Below are 19,496 nucleotides of genomic sequence, written 5' to 3' on the forward strand. Positions count from 1 at the left end.
CGGAGCTCCTGGTTGGTCTGCGGCAGCCGAGAAGGCGGGGCGTGCGGGCGTGCCTGGTACCCGGATGTACACAAACCCCGCCCAGCCGGCTCGCCTCCTCATCTCGGTGCTGGTGTTTGGTCAGCCGCCCCGACCGAGATGGCTGACGAGAAGGAGCAGGTGGCGGCGCCGGGTCGCCTGGACTGGGAACGGCTGGCGGAGGAGGACGAGGACGGGGGCTGTGAGGCGAAGCCCGTCGGCGGGCGGGAGGCTGCGACTTGGAAGAGGCCGTTCTGCGCTTTGGCCGCCTTCCTCTGCGCCAACCTGATCTTCTGGTGAGAGAGACGCGCAGCCACTGCGCTAATCCTATAGACCCCCCACCCGAAACATACATATATATGCGTGCCCCTTTCTTTCGTTCTTTTCCCCCACCTCAATTGAGCCTCGGCTCACCCTCGCCCTCCGCTCCTGGGCTTTGCAAAACGTGCGAATGAGCTGTAAGTGGGATGGGAAGGGTGCATCTGAGCATGGGCAAAGTGCCTGTTGTAAAAGGCCCCGGCCGTTGGCTTCTAAACTAGCAGCGCCCGTTCAGACGTTTCCTGAGAGGGGCGTGAAAGCAAAACAACGCCACCCCCACCCCGTTTCTCTCTGTCAGTTGTTTTCAACCAGTTGTTTTCAAGCCTTGAATGATAGTCAGGGGTGCTGCGGGCAACACTGGCCTCTGTCCCTCTCTCCAGAGTGGCTGGGGAAACCCAGCCAGATGGGCGGGGTATATTAATATATATTTATATTATTATCTATCTTCCTCTCTCCCTCCCTCCCTCTCTGATGCCCTGGTACTGAAGAAGCATCCTTCTCTGAGCACGGTGCCTTTGCTTTGCTAGCCTTGTGAATTCCTGTTAAGGTGTGCTTGCTCTCCATGAATCTACCTAATCCTGCAAAGCTCATCTTGCGCTGGAATCCCATAAGTTAATTACTGTGCTGTGGGAGGAAGTGCTTTTAGTGTCAGCAAAATTAATAAATTATCTCATGCCAATTGAATAAATATATATTTTATTTTTAACTCCACGCTGATGTGGTTTTTATCTCCACAAGATGGAGAAGGGAGCATTCTTCATCAGAGGGCATATGTCGTACAGGTAGATTTGAGCCCCAGGATGGAGAAATCGAGCTCTGCCATCCTTGGTATTTCTGTTTAAATTGAGCGCTTCTTAACTGTGTTCACTTTGAAAGAGGCTCCTTTTGGTTTGTTGGGTGTTGCCACAAAATGTTTCCTACAGAAAAGCATGGGAAAGGAAACCCATGGAAAGAATTAATGATCCGGGGTGGGGTGGAGTGTGGTGGGGGATAACCACTCACTGAGGGTAAAGCAGTGCTAGTGGCCACGAAGTGGGCTTTGTGAGACATGTGTTGCAGAAAGTGAAGATGAATCAGCTGTGGGTGGATGATGCCAGGGAGCATCAAAGGCTCCTAAATAATGTTTGAAGGGAAGGTGGGGCGCAGATGTGGCAAGGTGAAATAATGACCAGGAAGTGCCCATAAAGTAGAGCATATAATCTTGCATAGTGGTTGCCTTGTGATTCTGCAAAGTTGACAAAAAGCAGAGTGACAGCATCCCAAATTGCACAGTCTGTTTCTCCCACTCTCTTGTCAAGGATTGGCACTAGACTGCCAGCCTGCTGGCTTTATGCTTGAAATTGTCCCTTTTCAGTAGATTCTTCATACTCTTATTTTCCTGGTGCCTAAACCAATCTCTGTCATTTCTCCCATTCTTTAGTTTTTCTGTTTCTCTGTGTTACCAACCCTGTGCTATAGGTAACTTCTCATTTTAACCTTTAGCCCTCTAGTGTTTTTCCAAACAAGAAGCATGTGCTTTTTTTCTTCAAGTGGCATCTGTAACTGAGATACTTTCCCCCCCTACAGTGGCTTGAAGAGAACATTCCTAGGGTCATTGCTTTTCATTACCGAGTTAAATACTCAATGGACTAGGATGTACACTTGCATTAATACAATGTCCCAAATGTAGATTCAGATTTTGAGATTAAATAAAGTACTAACTTGAGTTGCTTAAAGATTCATAAACACACCCACAACCCTTCTAGTGCTCATGTACCACAGAACCACTTAGCAACATATCTGCATGGTGCTGAACTTCCTAATAAGCAAGACTAAGCACGTGCTTAGAGCACCAGCAAAGTGGGGAACCAAAAAAAGGGAGAGAATTTTTTGAGTTTGACATCTGATATTTTAAAAAAACCTTGAAGTAGTTATCATAGAAAAAATCAGAATTTTGTTGGACTTCCTTGCACACTACTATGCTTCCCCCATTTTTCTGTTCTCTTTTTATTACCTATCCCCACCTGAACCAAGGGGCATCCTACTCTCCTAGATTGAAATAATGGAAGGAAATCAGTTCCTGTCCTGTGTTGCACATGGCATACATGCATGTACATTTCAGCATACATGTAAGTTTTGTGTCATTTTGAAAAAATGTTTATTTTATGGTTAGTATTGCTATGTATTTTGAATAACATATGGGGGTACCATACTCTTTTCAGTGCTTAGGGCTATAAAGGTCTTAATCTGGCCCTGCAACAAAAGAATTTATATTTCAGCAAGTATGTTAGCTATATAATTAAGAGGAGTGTTCCTATTATTTTACATGTCATATGGAGGAGAGTGGATAAGAATGTTTTGTTAAATATTGAGAGCTTCTTTTTTAGTACTCCTCAGTTGGACAGCAGCTTCATTATTGTGTAAAACATTAGCAGCACTTTGTCCTTTGATTAATTTGAAACTCCCTAGTACTGTATGTTAATTGAGGCTGCCTAAGTACCATAAGTACAGTTTAGGGTGTGTTGACCTCCCATCCTTTGTGACAGAAGTAGACTCTGAACTGCCAGGAAAAAAATATTCTAGGTATTTTTTAGGGTAACCTGTTGGGCCTGTGTATTGCAACCAGCTGTACAAATAAGTCTACTAGATGTTGTACTTGCCTGCTTCTACATAAAAGACCCCCATGGTCTGGGATCTTCCCAGGGGGCTGATGTTCACTGAGATGGGGGTTGTGTGCCTTATTTAGTGCCTATGCTGATGTTTTTGAGCAGTGCTGAAAGGGCCTTTTTATTTCCCCACTACAGTATTTTAACATCTGATGTTACAGTACCACTTCTGGTATCTGTTCAGAATTCTGCTTTTATTCAGCACCCTGCAGTCTTGTGGTGATGTAGTTTTAAATCTATTTTAAACCACCCTCATTCTTTTTATTAAGTGGGTAGTATATACATTTAATATATGACTGGTATATCGATGCAAATAGAACAAATATATACACATTAGAAGTTTGTGACACCCTGGCTGTGTTTGGACAGTGCTAACCAAGTTATACATGAGCCTTCTGCCTGCACATTCAGCTCCTTTGCTGCTCTCTGCAGAGAGCTATAATTAAACCAGGATGTCTCTAATTAACCATAGTTTCCCATTTTATCTGTTCAGGAAACTATGGCTACCAGCTTCAGAACAAACTAGTTTCTTAAAGCCTCATTGGTTTAAAATCCTGGATTGTTCCAAAGTGAGTAATTAGTTTTTACCTGTTCAGATAAACACAAAGCTGAGGTTAATTAGAAGTTCCTGGTTTAATAACAGTCCATAACTGGACCACTGAGATCAAAGAGAGGAAAAATCCAATTCTCTGCAAATGTAAAATTGCTTCTGTCCCTTCTGGAGGTGGTTTTTGCCTTCCATGGGTAACCAGGCAAATGGCTATTTTCAAGCCTGATTTCATCTCATGGATGTCAACCCTTTACATCTAGTCCTTCTATTTTCTTTTGAGCTATGCACTTAAAGTGGGGATTGAGGCCCATTGAATTCAACATGCCTTATTTCTGTTTACACATTAATCTTCTGGTTTGCCTATTTTCTACTGATGGTCATTGATATTGTCATTTGTTTCACTATATCCCATATCCCAGTGCAAACCATGAATACCTGCACAACTTGAGAAACTTGCTTTTAAGCTTATTAGACAGGTGATGCTTCTGGGTTTTTAATAGGTTCCAAGTTTATTTTTTTGTAGCTTTGGATTGTCCGGCCCTATAGCTGGATACTTAGAAGCATCTACACATTTTTGTCTTGATTTGTGCTTTCTAGGTTGCCTCTCCTGTAACAGCCTTGCAACTTATTAACCCACAAAAATACTTACTATCATCATGCCACACACTTGTCAATCACCTGAAATCACAATGAAGCCAGGTGAGCCATTTTTGCCTGCATGGATCTGAATCAAATAGTGTGGGTGCACAGCACTTTGTAAGTCTTGATGATCTGCTGTTCATTGCCATTTGTAAAGCACTGAGCACAAGGCTTTGTAGGTAGTTCCAATCAGATAGACAATAGTCTGTGCCCACAAACTCCCTTTTGGACCAGCCACAACTTTATTTGCCCCACAGATAGGCAGGTGGTTGTGGCTTGGCTGAAACAGCATCACTGACTAATTAGGCCTATGGGCCAGAGGTTCCTCACCAGTGGCTTAGATGTAAGGAAGCCAATTGATCCCCACATCCCCAAAAACAGTTATGTTTTTCTACTGAAATAAAAAGGAGAGGTGGGGGAACAGTAGCTCTTCACAGTTATAGAAGCTAACTACAGTGGAAGACAGGAATGCCTGGCGTGCTCTGGTCCATGGGGTCACAAAGAGTCGGACACAGCTAAACGACTAAACAACAACAACAACAGCATTACGTGGAAATGCTTGTAACTAAATAAAAAGCATCTCTGTGAGAGGGTTATTTAGAACATAGAAACAGAATTGGGAGAGGGTACAGCACCCTTTGCAACTGGATGGCAGAATATTTTGTAAGAATCCAGGCTTTCCTTGTTAATTTCTGTTTTTGTTCATCTCTAGTAGGTCACTGAAATGACATGCATTTTTGCAGGAGGTTGATGTCTTCACCAGAGAACATGCTAGCTTTTACAGAAACTAAGTACCCGTGTGACGCTGTTTGTATCATTCTTGTCTCTAGCAATAAGTATTAGATTAGGGACAAAGCTATTGTAGCTTAAGATGCTAAATTTAGAACATTAGCCAAGGGATTTCCATGTATCTCTTAATTCAATAAACATTTCAGAATGTATTTCTTTATCCCAAGAAGCTCTATAGGTTTTTTTAAAAAATAAATAAATCAGCAAGCATCTCTCTATTCTGAATCGCAGTTTGTTCTGAGCACTTGAAAAGGTAATTGCTATAATTGCTATAAGTTCCATTCAAGTCAATGGGATTCAAGGAGCCTAACCATGTGCAGGATGGGAACATCATCTGAGACAAGTTATGCACTATTCTGTTCTTATGAAACAGCTATAAGAATATAAGAGCTTTGCTGGATCGGACCAAAATCTAGTTCCACATCCTGCTTCTCAGCAGCAGCACAGCCGATGCCTCCATTAAGCCCATATGCAGGGCTTGAAAGCAATACCCACTCTTGCTTGTATTCCCAGGTGCTGGTATAGAGAGGCGTACTGCCTCTGAAACTGGATAATAGCCACTGATAGGCCTATCTTGTGTGGATTTGTCTAATCTTTAAAAACCATCTAAGCCGGTGGCCATTACCACTTATTGTGCCAGGGAATTCCAGTACTGTATTATGTGAAATACATTCTTTTGACTGTTCTAACCCTGCTGACCACCAATTTCTTTGCATTCTACAGTGTTCAGAGATGGACTTCTTACTCTCGTCTTTCTTTGCATGATGCATAATTATACAAACTTCCATTATACCCTTCCACTTATGCTTTCCCCACTCAGCTTAAAAAAATTCTGAAAGCTTTAGCTTTTCCTCATAGGGCTGATTCTCTTGATAACCTTTGTTGTGTTTTTCTGCACCTTCCTCTGCTTTTGGAGGCAGGGCAAGCAGCATTATGCACATGTGCATAGATTGTACGACAGCATTGTGGTACTGCCAGTTCTGTTTTCAAGCCTCTCCTAATGATCCTCATACGGAATTTGCCCTTTTTCACAGCTGCTGCATGCAGAGTTGACATTTTTACTGAGCTACCTTCCATGACCTAAAGATCTTTCCTAGTTGGTTACTTGGTTAATGCTGGCTCTTTTCCAGCTACTAGCCCCAGGGAGGCTGTGCAGATTTCGACAGGGTCTGGGTTTGGAGTGCATGAAGGCAAACCAGCTCCAGTCTGGGTGGAGCCTTGCAACTCATTTTTTGGGGGGTGAATGAGTTCTCCCAGACTAGGAACTATCAGTGAAGGTGCAAATAATGTTGGTTGCTAAGAGTACACTTTACCAGCTAAGGCTTGTTTCAGACTGCTTTCTATTGAATCGTATTTTATCAGTTGTATTTTAAATTGCTGGTATTTTAGTTTTTGTAACTCGATTACTCTGTGATTTTAATTATCTTTTTGTAAGCTTAATAAACATAAAGAAAATAAAGAAAAAACATCCCTGTCTTCCACAAGCACTCCATTGTTGTCTGACGTATTTACAAACATTTTATATTTTTGGTCTTAAACATTTTCTAAATATGTCCTCCACCTTGCCTTAGAGGCTTCTAATATTACCCAATTAAGCTCCCATCCGTTGTGTCCCTCTGCAGATGTTTTTGAGGTCTACATTTTACCCCAAAGCCCCTTCTCTTTTTAAAGCAGCTGCCATGCTCTTGGCTTGTATATAAAAATTGAAGGCTTCCTCTTATCAGCTGCCACTGATGGCAGAAAAGACTCAGAGTGCTGGATGTCTAGTTGTTTTGCCCTGTGTCGTTCTTCCCCTCCAATAAAACAAAAGTTGCAGGCACTGCATCTCTTGACAGGAGCAGCTCTTTCCTGAAGGAGAGGAGTAACCGCTAGCCTCTTTGTGTCTCTCCTTTCCACTGCTGGCTAGGAAAGGTAAGCTGCAGGATAAATATAAATGGAAAAGGCCAGCCAGGGATGATGACACCTTCCTGTTTGCAAGGAGATCTGCTCCTCTCAAGATGGGTATGGCAGTTGGGGCTCTCTTCTTCAGGAAAAGGCAAGCCAGGAGTCACTATTTCAAGCCTCTTTTGCCTCTCTTGCCTTTAGAGCAGGCGTAGGGAACCTTTGGTCTTCCAGATGTTACTAAACTAAAACTCCCATCCCTAGTTCAGCAAGATCTGGAGGGGCTAAAGTTGCCTCACCTGCTCTAGAGGCAGCTAGTGGGAAGGAACTTCCATGATTTTCAAGAAATAAAGAAGGGATTTGGAGAACAGCTTTAGAAAATGATGTCAAGCTGGTGGAGCCGTGTTCTCCTTTTAGACTGCTTTTCCAGGATAGCAGCATAGCATGTTGCCCAGTTCTCTATCTAGGAAGGAGTTCATTGAGATTGAAAATAACTGCAATTATGTCATGAGCAATGTATATCGAATCAATGGTAAATATTTATTTTGCCTTATTTCTAGGCTGCCCTTTAATACAAGGTTCTCAAGGTGGCATACCTATTTCTTTAAAAAAAACCACAGATATAAAATTCAGTATTAAGAATTGGCATTAAAAATGAATGTAACAGAAAGCAGTGGTCACAGAAGTTCAGCAGCAAAACTAGATAAAACCATGCTCCAAACAACTTATACTGTATGCTAGAATTTTTTTGGGGGGGGATTTAAGCCTTTGCCTGATACCAGAATGTTATCAGTGTTGTCACCAGGCAGAGAGCAGAATATAAATCTCAATGAGAAAAAAGGAAGGAGGAGAGGAAATGAGAGCTAGTAAGGGCTCCTCACAAACATATGAAGCTTTTTTGTGCAACTGTGAAGATAGAAACTTGAGTGTAATTAGTGTTTGAATGAATAACTGCTTTTTATAGTTGGGTGTAGCATTTTCAACCATGTCTCCCAGATGTTAAAACTTGTCAGTTGGGGCCACCTGGTATTTCATTGACAAATCTCCCCTTTTCCTGCTCGCCAGCATAAGAATAATCTGTATATGCTGGTCTTTTTCCTGGTGTTTCACATTATATCACATAGCCTTACAGCAGCTATGTAATATGGACATTTTTATTACCAGGTCAGGGAAGGGGTTCGTGACACAAGTGTGAGACAGGTGCTGCCCTGCTCCACAAAACATAGAGGTTTGTGGCTGATGAGTCTTGACAGCGCTGGCGTAGTATAGTGACTAAGAGTTCTGTTACGACTCACCAGCTGTGATACTCTACCTTTTGTGGAGTAGGAAAGTGACATTTGTGTGATGAACCCATTGATTAGTCTCTGCAGTCTGATGATAATGGCCTGCTATACCTTTAACTCCCTAATTCCAGATTAACTCTGTTAGGCCTTTCTCCTTAATCAGTGACAGCCTTCCCCAAGCTAGTCAGCCCTTCAGATATTCAGTACCCCTCTCCCACCACGCTCCCACATCATTCCCTGTGGTCAGGAATGATGGAGGGCACCAGCTTGGGGGGGAAGCTCTTTATAACTTTAAGTTACCTGACTTGCTCTTGTGCTTTCATATGGCAAGGAAACTTTATATATCTGCATGGTAAAATGGTTTTTCTCTTCTCCTCCTAGGTTCCTTGCACTGACTCCTTGGAGACTGTATCATCTAATTTCACATGTACTCCTTGGCGTTGTAATGCTGCAGATCATGCAGGATTTGGTCTTGTCTAGAGAAAGAGGTAAGACACTGCTTCAGTATCTGTTTAACATGCAAATGTTTATCAGCAATGTATGGAAACCTGTCAATATCCCTTTATCCTTCTAACTGCAGTACTAAAATTTTATGGTAGGCTTCTGTGAGGATTATGTTAAGTAGAAAGGTAGGTTAATATTATTAGCTTGCTAAAGAAAGACTTTCTGAACAGGGTCTCCTATTGCATACATTTATTCTTTGACATATTCAAATGCACCAGTCTCCTATAATATGTAGACCAAGACCACATTCTAGAGTTCTAGTATAGGTTTGTTTAAGGGCTCGTGTTTGCACAGTGGGATATGATTTTTTTCAGTAGAACATCAGGCCCCAATTTTGCATTTTTATAGTTTAGTTAATACAAGACAATGTGTGCATATACTGTAAACATTGGCCCATATGCGGAAAAATATCTTATTCAGCCTTATCTTGTTTTCAGGTGCACAGTTGTGGAGAAGCCTCACTGACCGGTAAGTGTTAGTGTTATATTGCTGGTGACTACTCAGTATTAGAACTTTAAAATGGTATTGGGACATTAAACACTTTAGCTCTAGAATAGATCTTACTTGCTGTCTAGATTAGCCTTTATTTATAGGACATTCTCCTACCCATATTTCTGTATTGACAATGTCCTTCTAGATACCTAGATACCCTCTAGGGATACCTAGAGCTTTGTAGCCTCTAGTCCTGTTAGTCTACTTGAAATATTTTAAGTATCCTGATCCCAAGCTTTATACAGGCTTGTACACCAGAGCCAATACCTACAATATTGTTATTGCATTATGTGTGTGTGGCAGTTTGGTGCACAAAAAGGATAAAGTGAGATTTGCAATGTGGCTCATCCCTTAACCCAGCAGTGGAAGTATTGTGAATGAGCTATAGAACCATGTGCTCCATTTTCCCTGCCACCATTAATCGCGGTTCAGCATTATGTCTGTACTTACGTTTTCATGATTAGTGTTAACCAGTGTTCACTCCTAACTCAAAATCGAAAACCAGGTTTTCAGATTTCAATACACCATTGTGGTGCATTGCATTTGATCATGGTAGAGTCAGGTGACCTTCTTGTTGAGTTCAGATAAAATTCTACCTTTTTTCTTTTGTAGTTTCATGACTTAATATTTTAAGTGCATTTTATTTTCTGGTACAGTACATTCCAGTGCCAAGAAGGTTAGATATGTTTCAAGGTGCAGGGTAGGGAATGAAGAAAGAGAAGGTGAGGGTTTATTTATAGCTGAACACATCTGTATTGTCTGTTCCAAAGTTGTACCATGTCTTTTCATGGTACTTTTCATATTCCTGACACTCCTCATTTGTGCTGTCCTTTCTTCTGTTATACAATATGTGAATGTTTCATCTGCTTACCACACTTTATGTGGGCTGCATTTTACCAATGGAATGACCTATAAAAGAAACTGCTAGTCACAGATCAGCAGTGGTGTGTGTGTGTCATGCACTTTCTCAGCCCCTTTCTGCCCCCTCCCATCTCTGCCTTCCATAGTTGTCAATACAGGGCACAACTGCAAGTGTTTTAGATAACAATATCCTTCAGAGAACATCTAACATTTATATCTTCTCACTAATTGGGCACATAGCTATGATTAGCATCATTGACAGAAGCTAAAAGAAAAAATGGACCTGCCCATAGTTGCTTACTTTTGAACAAGTGGAAGCATGCCTGTTTGCTGGGGGTTTGCAGGCTCTTCCAACTGTCTCTGCTTTTGGTTTTAAAGGAATGGGCCATATGTTTGGAAGCTGGTGTGAAGTTCCAGTAGAGGGCAGCAGAGTGTTATTTCCCTTTCCTATTGACTCTACTGTATCACAATCTACTGGTGAGGTTTGGGTAGATTTTAGTGCAGCTAAAACTGCCAGGCCCCTATGCCATGCCCTCCATTGCTGCATGATCTCTGGAAGGGAAGACGGAGCTTTCTCTGTGTTTTGATCTGTGGCGATCTTTTTGTGAGTGACTTTACCCCTTTGTCCCTTGCCTTTAACCGCCCCCCCCCATGAAACTCAAAAGCTCAACAAGTTTGAGCTGAACCAAAAAAAAAACGGGGGTTGATCACTGCCAGTTTTTAATTATGAAAGTAGATCACAGTCTCTTGAGAGTTGGCCACCTCTGCTGTAGAACCATGTTTCCCAACCTTTTTCCAATCGGGGCTCCTGCAGAATGGTTAATAAAAATAACAAATTGGGGGGCTCATATCCTTTTGGGTGGCCAGATATGGTTCACTGTTTTTAACTGTGTTAAAAGGCAATGATTTGGAAATCTTTATCCTTGCAAATAGAAATCCTGCTCTCAACCTGGTATTAATGGAACTCTTGGAACTGTAAACCTGAGAGTGAGTGACATAAAGCATATACAAAAACAATTTGTTGCACCTTAAAGACCTAAGAAATGTATTGTGGCAGAAGCTTTTGTGGAGTCAGTACTACTTTATCAGATGCATTAGTGAATTCTTTAGTTGGTGGGTATATAAAGGAGACAATGGTAAGGTGAAGTTGAATGCCAAGGAGATGCAAACATGAAATTGGTGATAATTAGAGCTTAAATATATGTTAAGTAGGCACACATTTGAACCTCTTACAGTACCAGCTTGCTGAGATAATTGTATTAGCACCTGTAGTGTGGCAAAGAACCATTGAAACAGTCGTGGGTAGCATTGATAACCAGATATTTGGTAAGCTAATTTAACACAGGTAGTGTGATTTAATACAGGTAGACATGGAGGCAGTGACAGATTTTACCTTCTCGGGCTCCATGATCACTGCAGATGGTGACAGTAGTCACAAAATTAAAAGATGCCTGCTTCTTGGGAGAAAAGTGATGACAAAGCTAGACAGCATCTTAAAAAGCAGAGACATCACCTTGCCAACAAAGGTCCGTATAGTTAAAGCCATGGTTTTCCCAGTAGTGATGTATGGAAGTGAGAGCTGGACCATAAAGAAGGCTGATCGCCAAAGAATTGGTGCTTTTGAATTATGGTACTGGAGGGAGACTCTTGAGAGTTCCATGGACTGCAAGAAGATCAAACCTATCCATTCTTAAGGAAATCAGCCCTGAGTGCTCACTGGAAGGACAGATCCTGAAGAGTTGGACACGACTAAACGACTCAACAACAACAACAACAACAGTGTGATTTTTTAAAAAAACAAACACCTTTGCCTTGATTTAACCCATGGGTGTTGGCGTTGGACTTCCTGATGAATTGTTTCATGTTCACTGTTTCATGTTGTTCACCTGTTTCATGTTGTATGCTTCCTCTGAAGCTCCTTTACTCCTAGGAGTTTGACTCTTGTATTTTGCCTCTGGAAATATGTGCAAATGAATTCTTTGCATATATGTAATGGCAGAGGAGGTGCCTTTCTGGAGTGTTTTCATTGCAACCACAACATAGCTCAGAACAGCAACTGTGGAGACCTGGTACTCCATCAGATTCCTTTTCAAGCTGATGCACATAAATTTATATCCACCACCTCCTCCTTGTTCTCCTTTATTTTGTTCCTTATCTTCCTAGCTCTATTGAAAACAGAAGGCTGGATTTTAAATACTTCCATAGAGATCTAAGATTCACAGGAACACAATTTAATGAATAGAAGCCTCTTTCCCATTGTTTAAGAAAGGTGTGGTATGTTTGTTTTTTAAACTTGTACATTTTTATTTGAACTTCAGTTACATTTTTTATATGTTATCTATTAACTGTTTACAGAAAATGGAAAATCTTACTAAAGTTCAGTGAGGAGGAAACAAGGTTTTGATTTGTTTGTAGGCAAAGACTGACTTTGTTGAAGTTTGAAAGATTATCATGTGGCTGTTGGATTTTTCATAGTCGGGAAAGTGTGAGAGAGTGAGGCTTGTGAAGCACAAAAGGGTAGAGCCCAGAATGGCTATTGCTGGAGAATAAAAATGTAGCCTTGTGACCTTTTCTTGTATCCTGGTTTTCGAAACACAAGCATTGGATTACAAAACACTCTATAGGAATTATTTACAGAAGGCACAAGAACCTGGAACAGCAGCAGCTGAGGTTCATGTGCAAACATCCGGGTTATGACGACATGGAGGGTGTGCTTCTCCTTCAGCACTTCTGATTAGTCACTAACTTCAGCAGGAATGTCCTGGAACGAGCTTATCATAGCATGTGAACACATCAGCAGAATAACATGTTTATTTCCTTTCAAGAGTTTCAGCATCCCCTCTGCTCGTATGCAGCATTGTGTTTTATGCAGCTCTGCATAGAAGCACAGCACATTGCAACACAGTTTCTGTGAAGCCATTTCCCTAGAAAACGGTAGAGATCCAATGTGTTTATGTGCCATAAATCACTTACGACTTTGAAGTGGTGCACTGTTTCTGTTTGTAGCACGTTCCCTACTATAATCTGCTATAGAAAACAACAGTGTCTGTCCTTGCTTAAGCTCTCGGCAGCATTCCCTGCAAGCCCTTCTCCCTAATCCCAGTGTCTGCAAGACTGATTTTAGCTTGGGATCTTTTTATACCTGAATATGTAGCAAGCACTCGTGTGTTTGCCAGTCTTTGGGGGCCTGTGGGCACAGCTGCAGACTGGAGAAACTGTTGTGAGCACCACACAAAAAAACACATGACAAGTACACACTGCAACCTACTCAATTAGCTACAAAAATACTGTTTTAAACCTAGCTTGGGGAGGGGTGGAGAAACGGACCGTGTGAGCAACAGGAAAGTTTATTTATTTATTGAATTTCTTACCTTTCAGCATAAGGACCCCTGGTGGGTAACTATAAATATAATATAAAATTATAAAAAGGTAAAACTGTGAAAACGATAAAACAACCAAAGCCATTCCAAATGGAGCGGAACCGTGTGAATTCCACAAAAGAGGTGGATCCCAGAAAGCACAGTACAGTGGTACCTTGGGTTAAGTACTTAATTCGTTCCGGAGGTCCGTTCTTAACCTGAAACTGTTCTTAACCTGAAGCACCACTTTAGCTAATGGGGCCTCCTGCTGCCGCTGCGCCGCCAGAGCACGATTTCTGTTCTCATCCTGAAGCAAAGTTCTTAACCCGAGGTACTATTTCTGGGTTAGGGGAGTCTGTAACCTGAAGCGTATGTAACCTGAAGCGTATGTAACCCGAGGTACCACTGTACCTAAAATGTCAAAAGACCATAGTAGAGCTGTGTGTCTTTAGCATAACAAGAGCTGTACAATGTTGATTCTCCAGAGTAAGTTTTTTTTTGGGGGGGGGGGACTCAGCAGAATAGCAGTATCCTGAGAAAGGGAGCAATTGGCTGTAGGGAGGCACTTCCACAATTTAGGAACTGCCGCAGAGAAAGCAGTCTCCCAGCCCACCATGCACCACACTTCTGAGGATAGTAGAATTACCCTCTTGGGACTCGGGTGGTGCTGTGGACTAAATCACTAAGCCTCTTGGGCTTGCTGATCAGAAGGTTGGCGGTTCAAATCCCCACGATGGCGTGAGCTCCCATTCCTTCCCAGCTCCTGCCAACCTGGCAGTTTGAAAGTACAGCAGTACAAGTAGATAAAAAGGTACCGCTGCGGCGGGAAGGTAAACGACGTTTTCATGCGCTCCATCACGGTGTTCCGTTGCGCCAGAAGCGGTTTAGTTCTGCTGGCCACATGACATGGAAAGCTGTCCGGGGACAAACGCTGACTCCCTTGGCCTGAAAGTGAAATGAGCACCTCAATCCCATAGTCAAGTTTGACTGGACTTAACTGTCCAGGGGTTCTTTACCTCCTTTTACCTTTAGAATCACCCTCTGAAAATCTTAACACCCAATAAGTTCAGTAGGAATGAAGATGGTCCTACATAGTGCAGCCTATACGGTGTGAATGGTAAAGAGGCATTTCTTTTCACTGCTGTTCTGTCCTATGGAGTGCTGCTGCACAAATCTCTTCCACATGCCTGTTGCAATCCACACTGTGTCTGTTAGAAGCAAGTTACATACAGACTGTTGTGATGTGTTTACTAGGCATTTAAAAATCTCCTCCAAATCAATAGATTGATGTGAATATTTTTTTTTAACTCTTTAAAGTCTATTCCATGTAATTCTCCTTCTGATTATTATGAGCAAAAACAGAAGTCTCTCATTATACAGTGGTACCTCGGGTTACAGACTCTTCAGGTTACAGAGGTGCAGGGTAGGGAATGAAGAAAGAGAAGGTGAGGGTTTATTTATATCTGAACACATCTGTATTGTCTGTTCCAATGTTGTACCATATCTTTTTGTGGTACAGTGGTACCTTGGGTTACGTACGCTTCAGGTTACATACGCTTCAGCTTACAGACTCCGCTAACCCAGAAATAGTACCTCGGGTTAAGAACTTTGCTTCAGGATGAGAACAGAAATTGCACGGCAGTGGTGCGGCAGCAGTGGGAGGCCCCATTAGCTAAAGTAGTGCTTCAGGTTAAGAACAGTTTCAGTTTAAGAACGGACCTCCAGAAAACGAATTAAGTTCTTAACCTGAGGTACCACTGTAATTGTAATTGACAGGACATGTAGTTTCTCCCTGGCACAAATATGCCCAAACTGTTTAGAAATTAAATTCCCTTTCATAGACATATTTCCCTTAAGGAAAATTTTTATCAGTTTACATGGAAAGCCCCTTCTGTAGCCAGTAGCACGCTCCAGTTGACACTTAGAAACAACAAACTTTAGAAGACCACATTTTCTAAGTGTTTCAGAGGACAGGTCTAATAATATCTGGATTAGTGATTCAGGCCAACTGTGTGACCGACTTGGGTGGTTCCTTTCTTTCCTTTCTGGACGTGAATAGGGTTTGATTTTCAGGCATGCTTTTTTGGACACCATGGCAACTATCATGTGTTGCTAGAGCATTTCTGTTCCAGCTGGCTTTCTATAGGATCTGAGAATCATGTTATAGTTGCTTGTATTACTCCTGCATACTACTGATATTTTGGTGTTTTTAGCATAATTTTATGTCTAACTTTTAAAGGCACATATATTTAGCTTTGTGTTTCCATTACAGTAGTGCTGCCCTTTTTGAAAGGGCATGGTGTTAAGCAAACAAAGAAACAATAATGCTTCCAGATAAGCTTCTTCAGCCTTGATAAGTAATTAAGCTTGCAGTGTAGCAGTGGCCCCAAAGGTGGTCACCTTGCAGTGCTTGCAGGAAAAATGAAAAATGAAGTTCCAAGTCCCAGAACTTCACAGGAAAGTTTTTCTAGTTGTAATTCCTTATGTGCCTTCATTGCTCTGTGACACTTCTTTCTGTAACAAATTCAGAGAATGTGATAGTGTGGCGAATTAGATATTTACCTGTTTATATTCTAATAAAATTGAATGGTATAAGTTTCAAGTAAGCATAATTTAAAGAACTTAAAATGGTAGGAGTTGGACAACTTAAGTCCTATTGAGTTTAATGGGAGAATTAAGTGCTACCCTAAATCTCTCCACTAGAATTTAATGTGCTTATCCTTGGCGGGATTATGCCAAGTCTTTGCAGTTTCATGTGTGTTTCTCTGGGGTCTTAATACATACGCAAACAACTCTGCTTTCATACAGAACTTTATTTTCTCAAAAATTAATAATTAACCTTGGTATGTTACCACTAAGATAATGTCTCCTGGTTGAGGCTGACTTCAAGGCTCCTTGAACATGATGAATTCTCTGTGAATATGGGCTGACTCAGTCTTTGTACATTTGGAAGTTGAGCTGCATGCATTTGAATTAAATGTGCAAAACCTGTTTCCAACATTGTTGTAAATAAGGAAACCTATGTTTAATGAGGAGCTTTGTGTGTGCATTAGAGACCTGTCAGAATAAATGTATTATAATAATACAGGAGTAGTATTATCATCATCATTAATTTACTAATCATCTTCTGAACAGCCTTGATGTATACTGAAGATAATTAAAAACAGTTAAAAACACAAGAACAGCAAATAAATTTTCAAAAAAATGTAGAAGAAATGCTATGTAAAATATCTCCCATTTTTAGAGCATTTGAAGGTGAGAACAGTTGAAACCATTCCAAATAATCAGGACTATGCAGTGCATGTTGCAAACTCTACATTTGAATTGGTTCAGTTGAACCAACTACAACAAATTTTGCCTGTGAAATAGATGGACATTAGGCAGTCTGGATTCGTGCATTTGTGCGATGGATTTATTTGCCGCTACCATTGTCACAGTATAGTTTTGTCTGCTTCGTTGTACTACCTCTAGGCAAGTTGTCTCCTCCTCTAATCATCTTTAAGCCAGTGGTACACAATGATGCTGGAAGAGAATGCCTGAGAGCAGCTGTGCCTGGCTATCAAGATCAGAGGACGAAAATTAGCCAGCGTTTGGAAATATAATAGGCCAACTGAGTAGTTCCACCACCACAAAAGAGGCATAGGAGATCAGAGATCTGCACTCTCAGAAGACAAATGATTCAGTTGGCACCATGTGCAAAAGCTAGGCTACTAACTGCGACCAGTCAGAGGGAACATATCTCAGCAGTTCTTAAACAGTTGCACTGGCTGCTGGTCCATTTCTAGAGGCTGCTCAAAATGCTGGTGATCACCTCTTAAAGCACGAATTAGTTTTATATGCATGTACCTCAAGGATTCTGTTGAACCTGCTTGAATGCTCCTTTTTTCACCAGTGCCCCAGGTGATGAGCAGGGAGAGGACACTTTATGTGGAATGATTGCCTAGCACCAAGTTTGATGCCTCACTCCTAAAAAGCAGGAGTGAGTTATCTGCTTCCTCTCTCCCAGTATGCCAGTTTGTAGGCTATGTTAAGTCAGCTGTCGAACACCCTTGCCCTGCTGAGCAGGAATTGAGCATGGAAACTTGCTATTGAAATTTCCAGTGTCTCTGACCTACCTACAAGGCAAAGTACACTAAGCCCATATCTGAAATTGCAATCCTGATTGACTGCTCATGTAGTCTGTTGTAATGGGCTTCCTGACAATGCAAATTATATGTCTCATCCCATCTAATAATGTCCAGCGACTGTACTTAGTTCCTTGTTTAATCTGAATCACAAAGATTGGGAAACTGTATAACCATAAAAATCGGAGAAAGAAATTGAAACCAATGGCCACATAAGAATGAAGCTGTGCCCTTGAGTCTGACTTTGAGGTTCCATTGGCCCAAAGAAGGTGTGGAATGCCTTCTGGAGAGACAACTCTTGTTTCATGAGCTTCAAAAAGTAGCCAAAGATCAAATAGCTAAATTCATACTGAACCTACAAAAGGCAACTTTTTCCATAAGTGACTCTGACAAAGCATTGTATTGGTTAGCTTGTCGCTGCATCTGTAAATAGGATTTTATTTACTGTGGTCAGCCTGACAGTGCACACTTAGACAAAGAATGGTTTACAATCCAACGTAGGCATCTAGAGACATATATTAAGGTAGACATAATTCTGACTTGTATGTGGTAGTAAAATTACCTGTTGTTCGTGGTGTGCTGCTAGCAGTAACCAGAACTGCACTTTCTCACATGCAGATACCAGCTGATGCCATATTCACATGACACATTTAAAGCACTATGATACCACTTTAAACAGCCATGTTGTTGTTTAGTCGTTCAGTCATGTCCGACTCTTCGTGACCCCATGGGCCAGAGCATGCCAGGCACTCCTGTCTTCCACTGCCTCCCACAGTTTGGTCAAACTCATGTTAGTACTTTCGAGAACACTGGCCAACCATCTCGTCCTCTGTCGTCCCCTTCTCCTTGTGCCCTCAATCTTTCCCAACATCAAGGTCTTTTCCAGGGAGTCTTCTCATGAGGTGGCCAAAGTATTGGAGCCTCAGCTTCAGGATCTGTCCTTCCAGTGAGCACTCAGGGCTGATTTCCTTAAGAATGGATAGGTTTGATCTTCTTGCAGTCCATAGCTTCCCCCAAAGAATTCTGAGAGCTATGGTTTGTTAAGGGTCCTAAGCAGGCATAGGCAAACTGTGGCCCTCCAGATGTTTGGGACTACAATTCCCATCATTGCTGACCACTGGTCCTGTTAGCTATGGATGGTGGGAATTGTAGTCCCAAACATCTGGAGGGCCACAGTTTGCCTATGCCTAGTCCTGGGAGTTGTTAGGAGGCCCCTATTCCACTTGCAGAGTTAAATTGTCAAAGTGGTTTAACAGTCAGTACCTCTTCACAGGTTCTCTTCTGAGAATTGTAGCTCTGAGAATGAAATAGGGGAGCGTGGCCTGACTGCCTACCACGTTGCTGCTTCTTTTAGTGAACAGAAGCTAGAACACTCAATATTCAATTGCTATAGAGGTTTCAAAAGCACACTTTTCAGTTTACTTCAACGGGTTCCTTTTTGAGGTGGGAGCGGGTTGTCAAGCGTAGGTGTGTGCAAATAGCAAACCACTTTTTCCAGCGATTTGGTATGTTTTATGCTTTAATCGGATAACTTGCATGTCTCTGCACAACCTCATTCCCGTTTTATCCAATGAAGTGAAAATGGCTCTCACTTGGAAAACAATATAGAAATGTTAATGCAGCTGAAAATTCAGAGTGAGAACCCACTTGAGATGGCAGGGAACATGGCATTCCCTGCCCCACATTGACTGTGCCTGCTGCTATCCCATGCATCTCATAGTAGTAATTGTCACTATCTATTGGTCATGGAAGCGCTGCTAGGAGTCAATACTAACGGCTGCCAAAAGTTCATTAATATGGGGCTGTGATGTGAGAAGGCTGCTCTTATCTTGTCCCTGCTGACATAATTTGGAGCAGTTGGTGAATTTTTCAAGCCTGTCAAGCATCCAATTGTTTACGAGGATGATACTCAAATGTTATACTGCTTTCTTGTGTTTTGCTTTTGTTGGCTATCTCTTGCGTGCTGACCATCTGCTGCTAAACACAAATCTTGAGCTACTCTGCCTGTCACATGGAAAGAAGGGACCATGTTA

General features: G+C 41.8%; 1 protein-coding gene across 2 annotated transcripts in view; it reads left to right on the plus strand.

The window, feature by feature from the left end:
• RETREG1 (reticulophagy regulator 1) overlaps nt 1-19,496 on the plus strand; it is a 42,993-nt gene that overhangs the window by 3,478 nt on the left and 20,019 nt on the right. The window contains exons 1-3 of one of the 2 annotated variants that reach the window (XM_083624723.1): nt 59-314; nt 8,505-8,611; nt 9,065-9,095. In XM_083624723.1, the coding sequence (XP_083480849.1) occupies nt 139-314; nt 8,505-8,611; nt 9,065-9,095 (314 nt within the window). In that variant the 5' untranslated portion in view covers nt 59-138. Of the gene's footprint in view, nt 1-58; nt 315-8,504; nt 8,612-9,064; nt 9,096-19,496 lie in introns of those variants that run through there. The other variant, XM_083624724.1, reaches the window with a different exon arrangement.

The sequence above is a fragment of the Podarcis filfolensis genome, assembly GCF_964270895.1.
Source record: "Podarcis filfolensis genome assembly, chromosome: 7".
In the NCBI taxonomy this organism is placed as follows: domain Eukaryota; kingdom Metazoa; phylum Chordata; class Lepidosauria; order Squamata; family Lacertidae; genus Podarcis; species Podarcis filfolensis.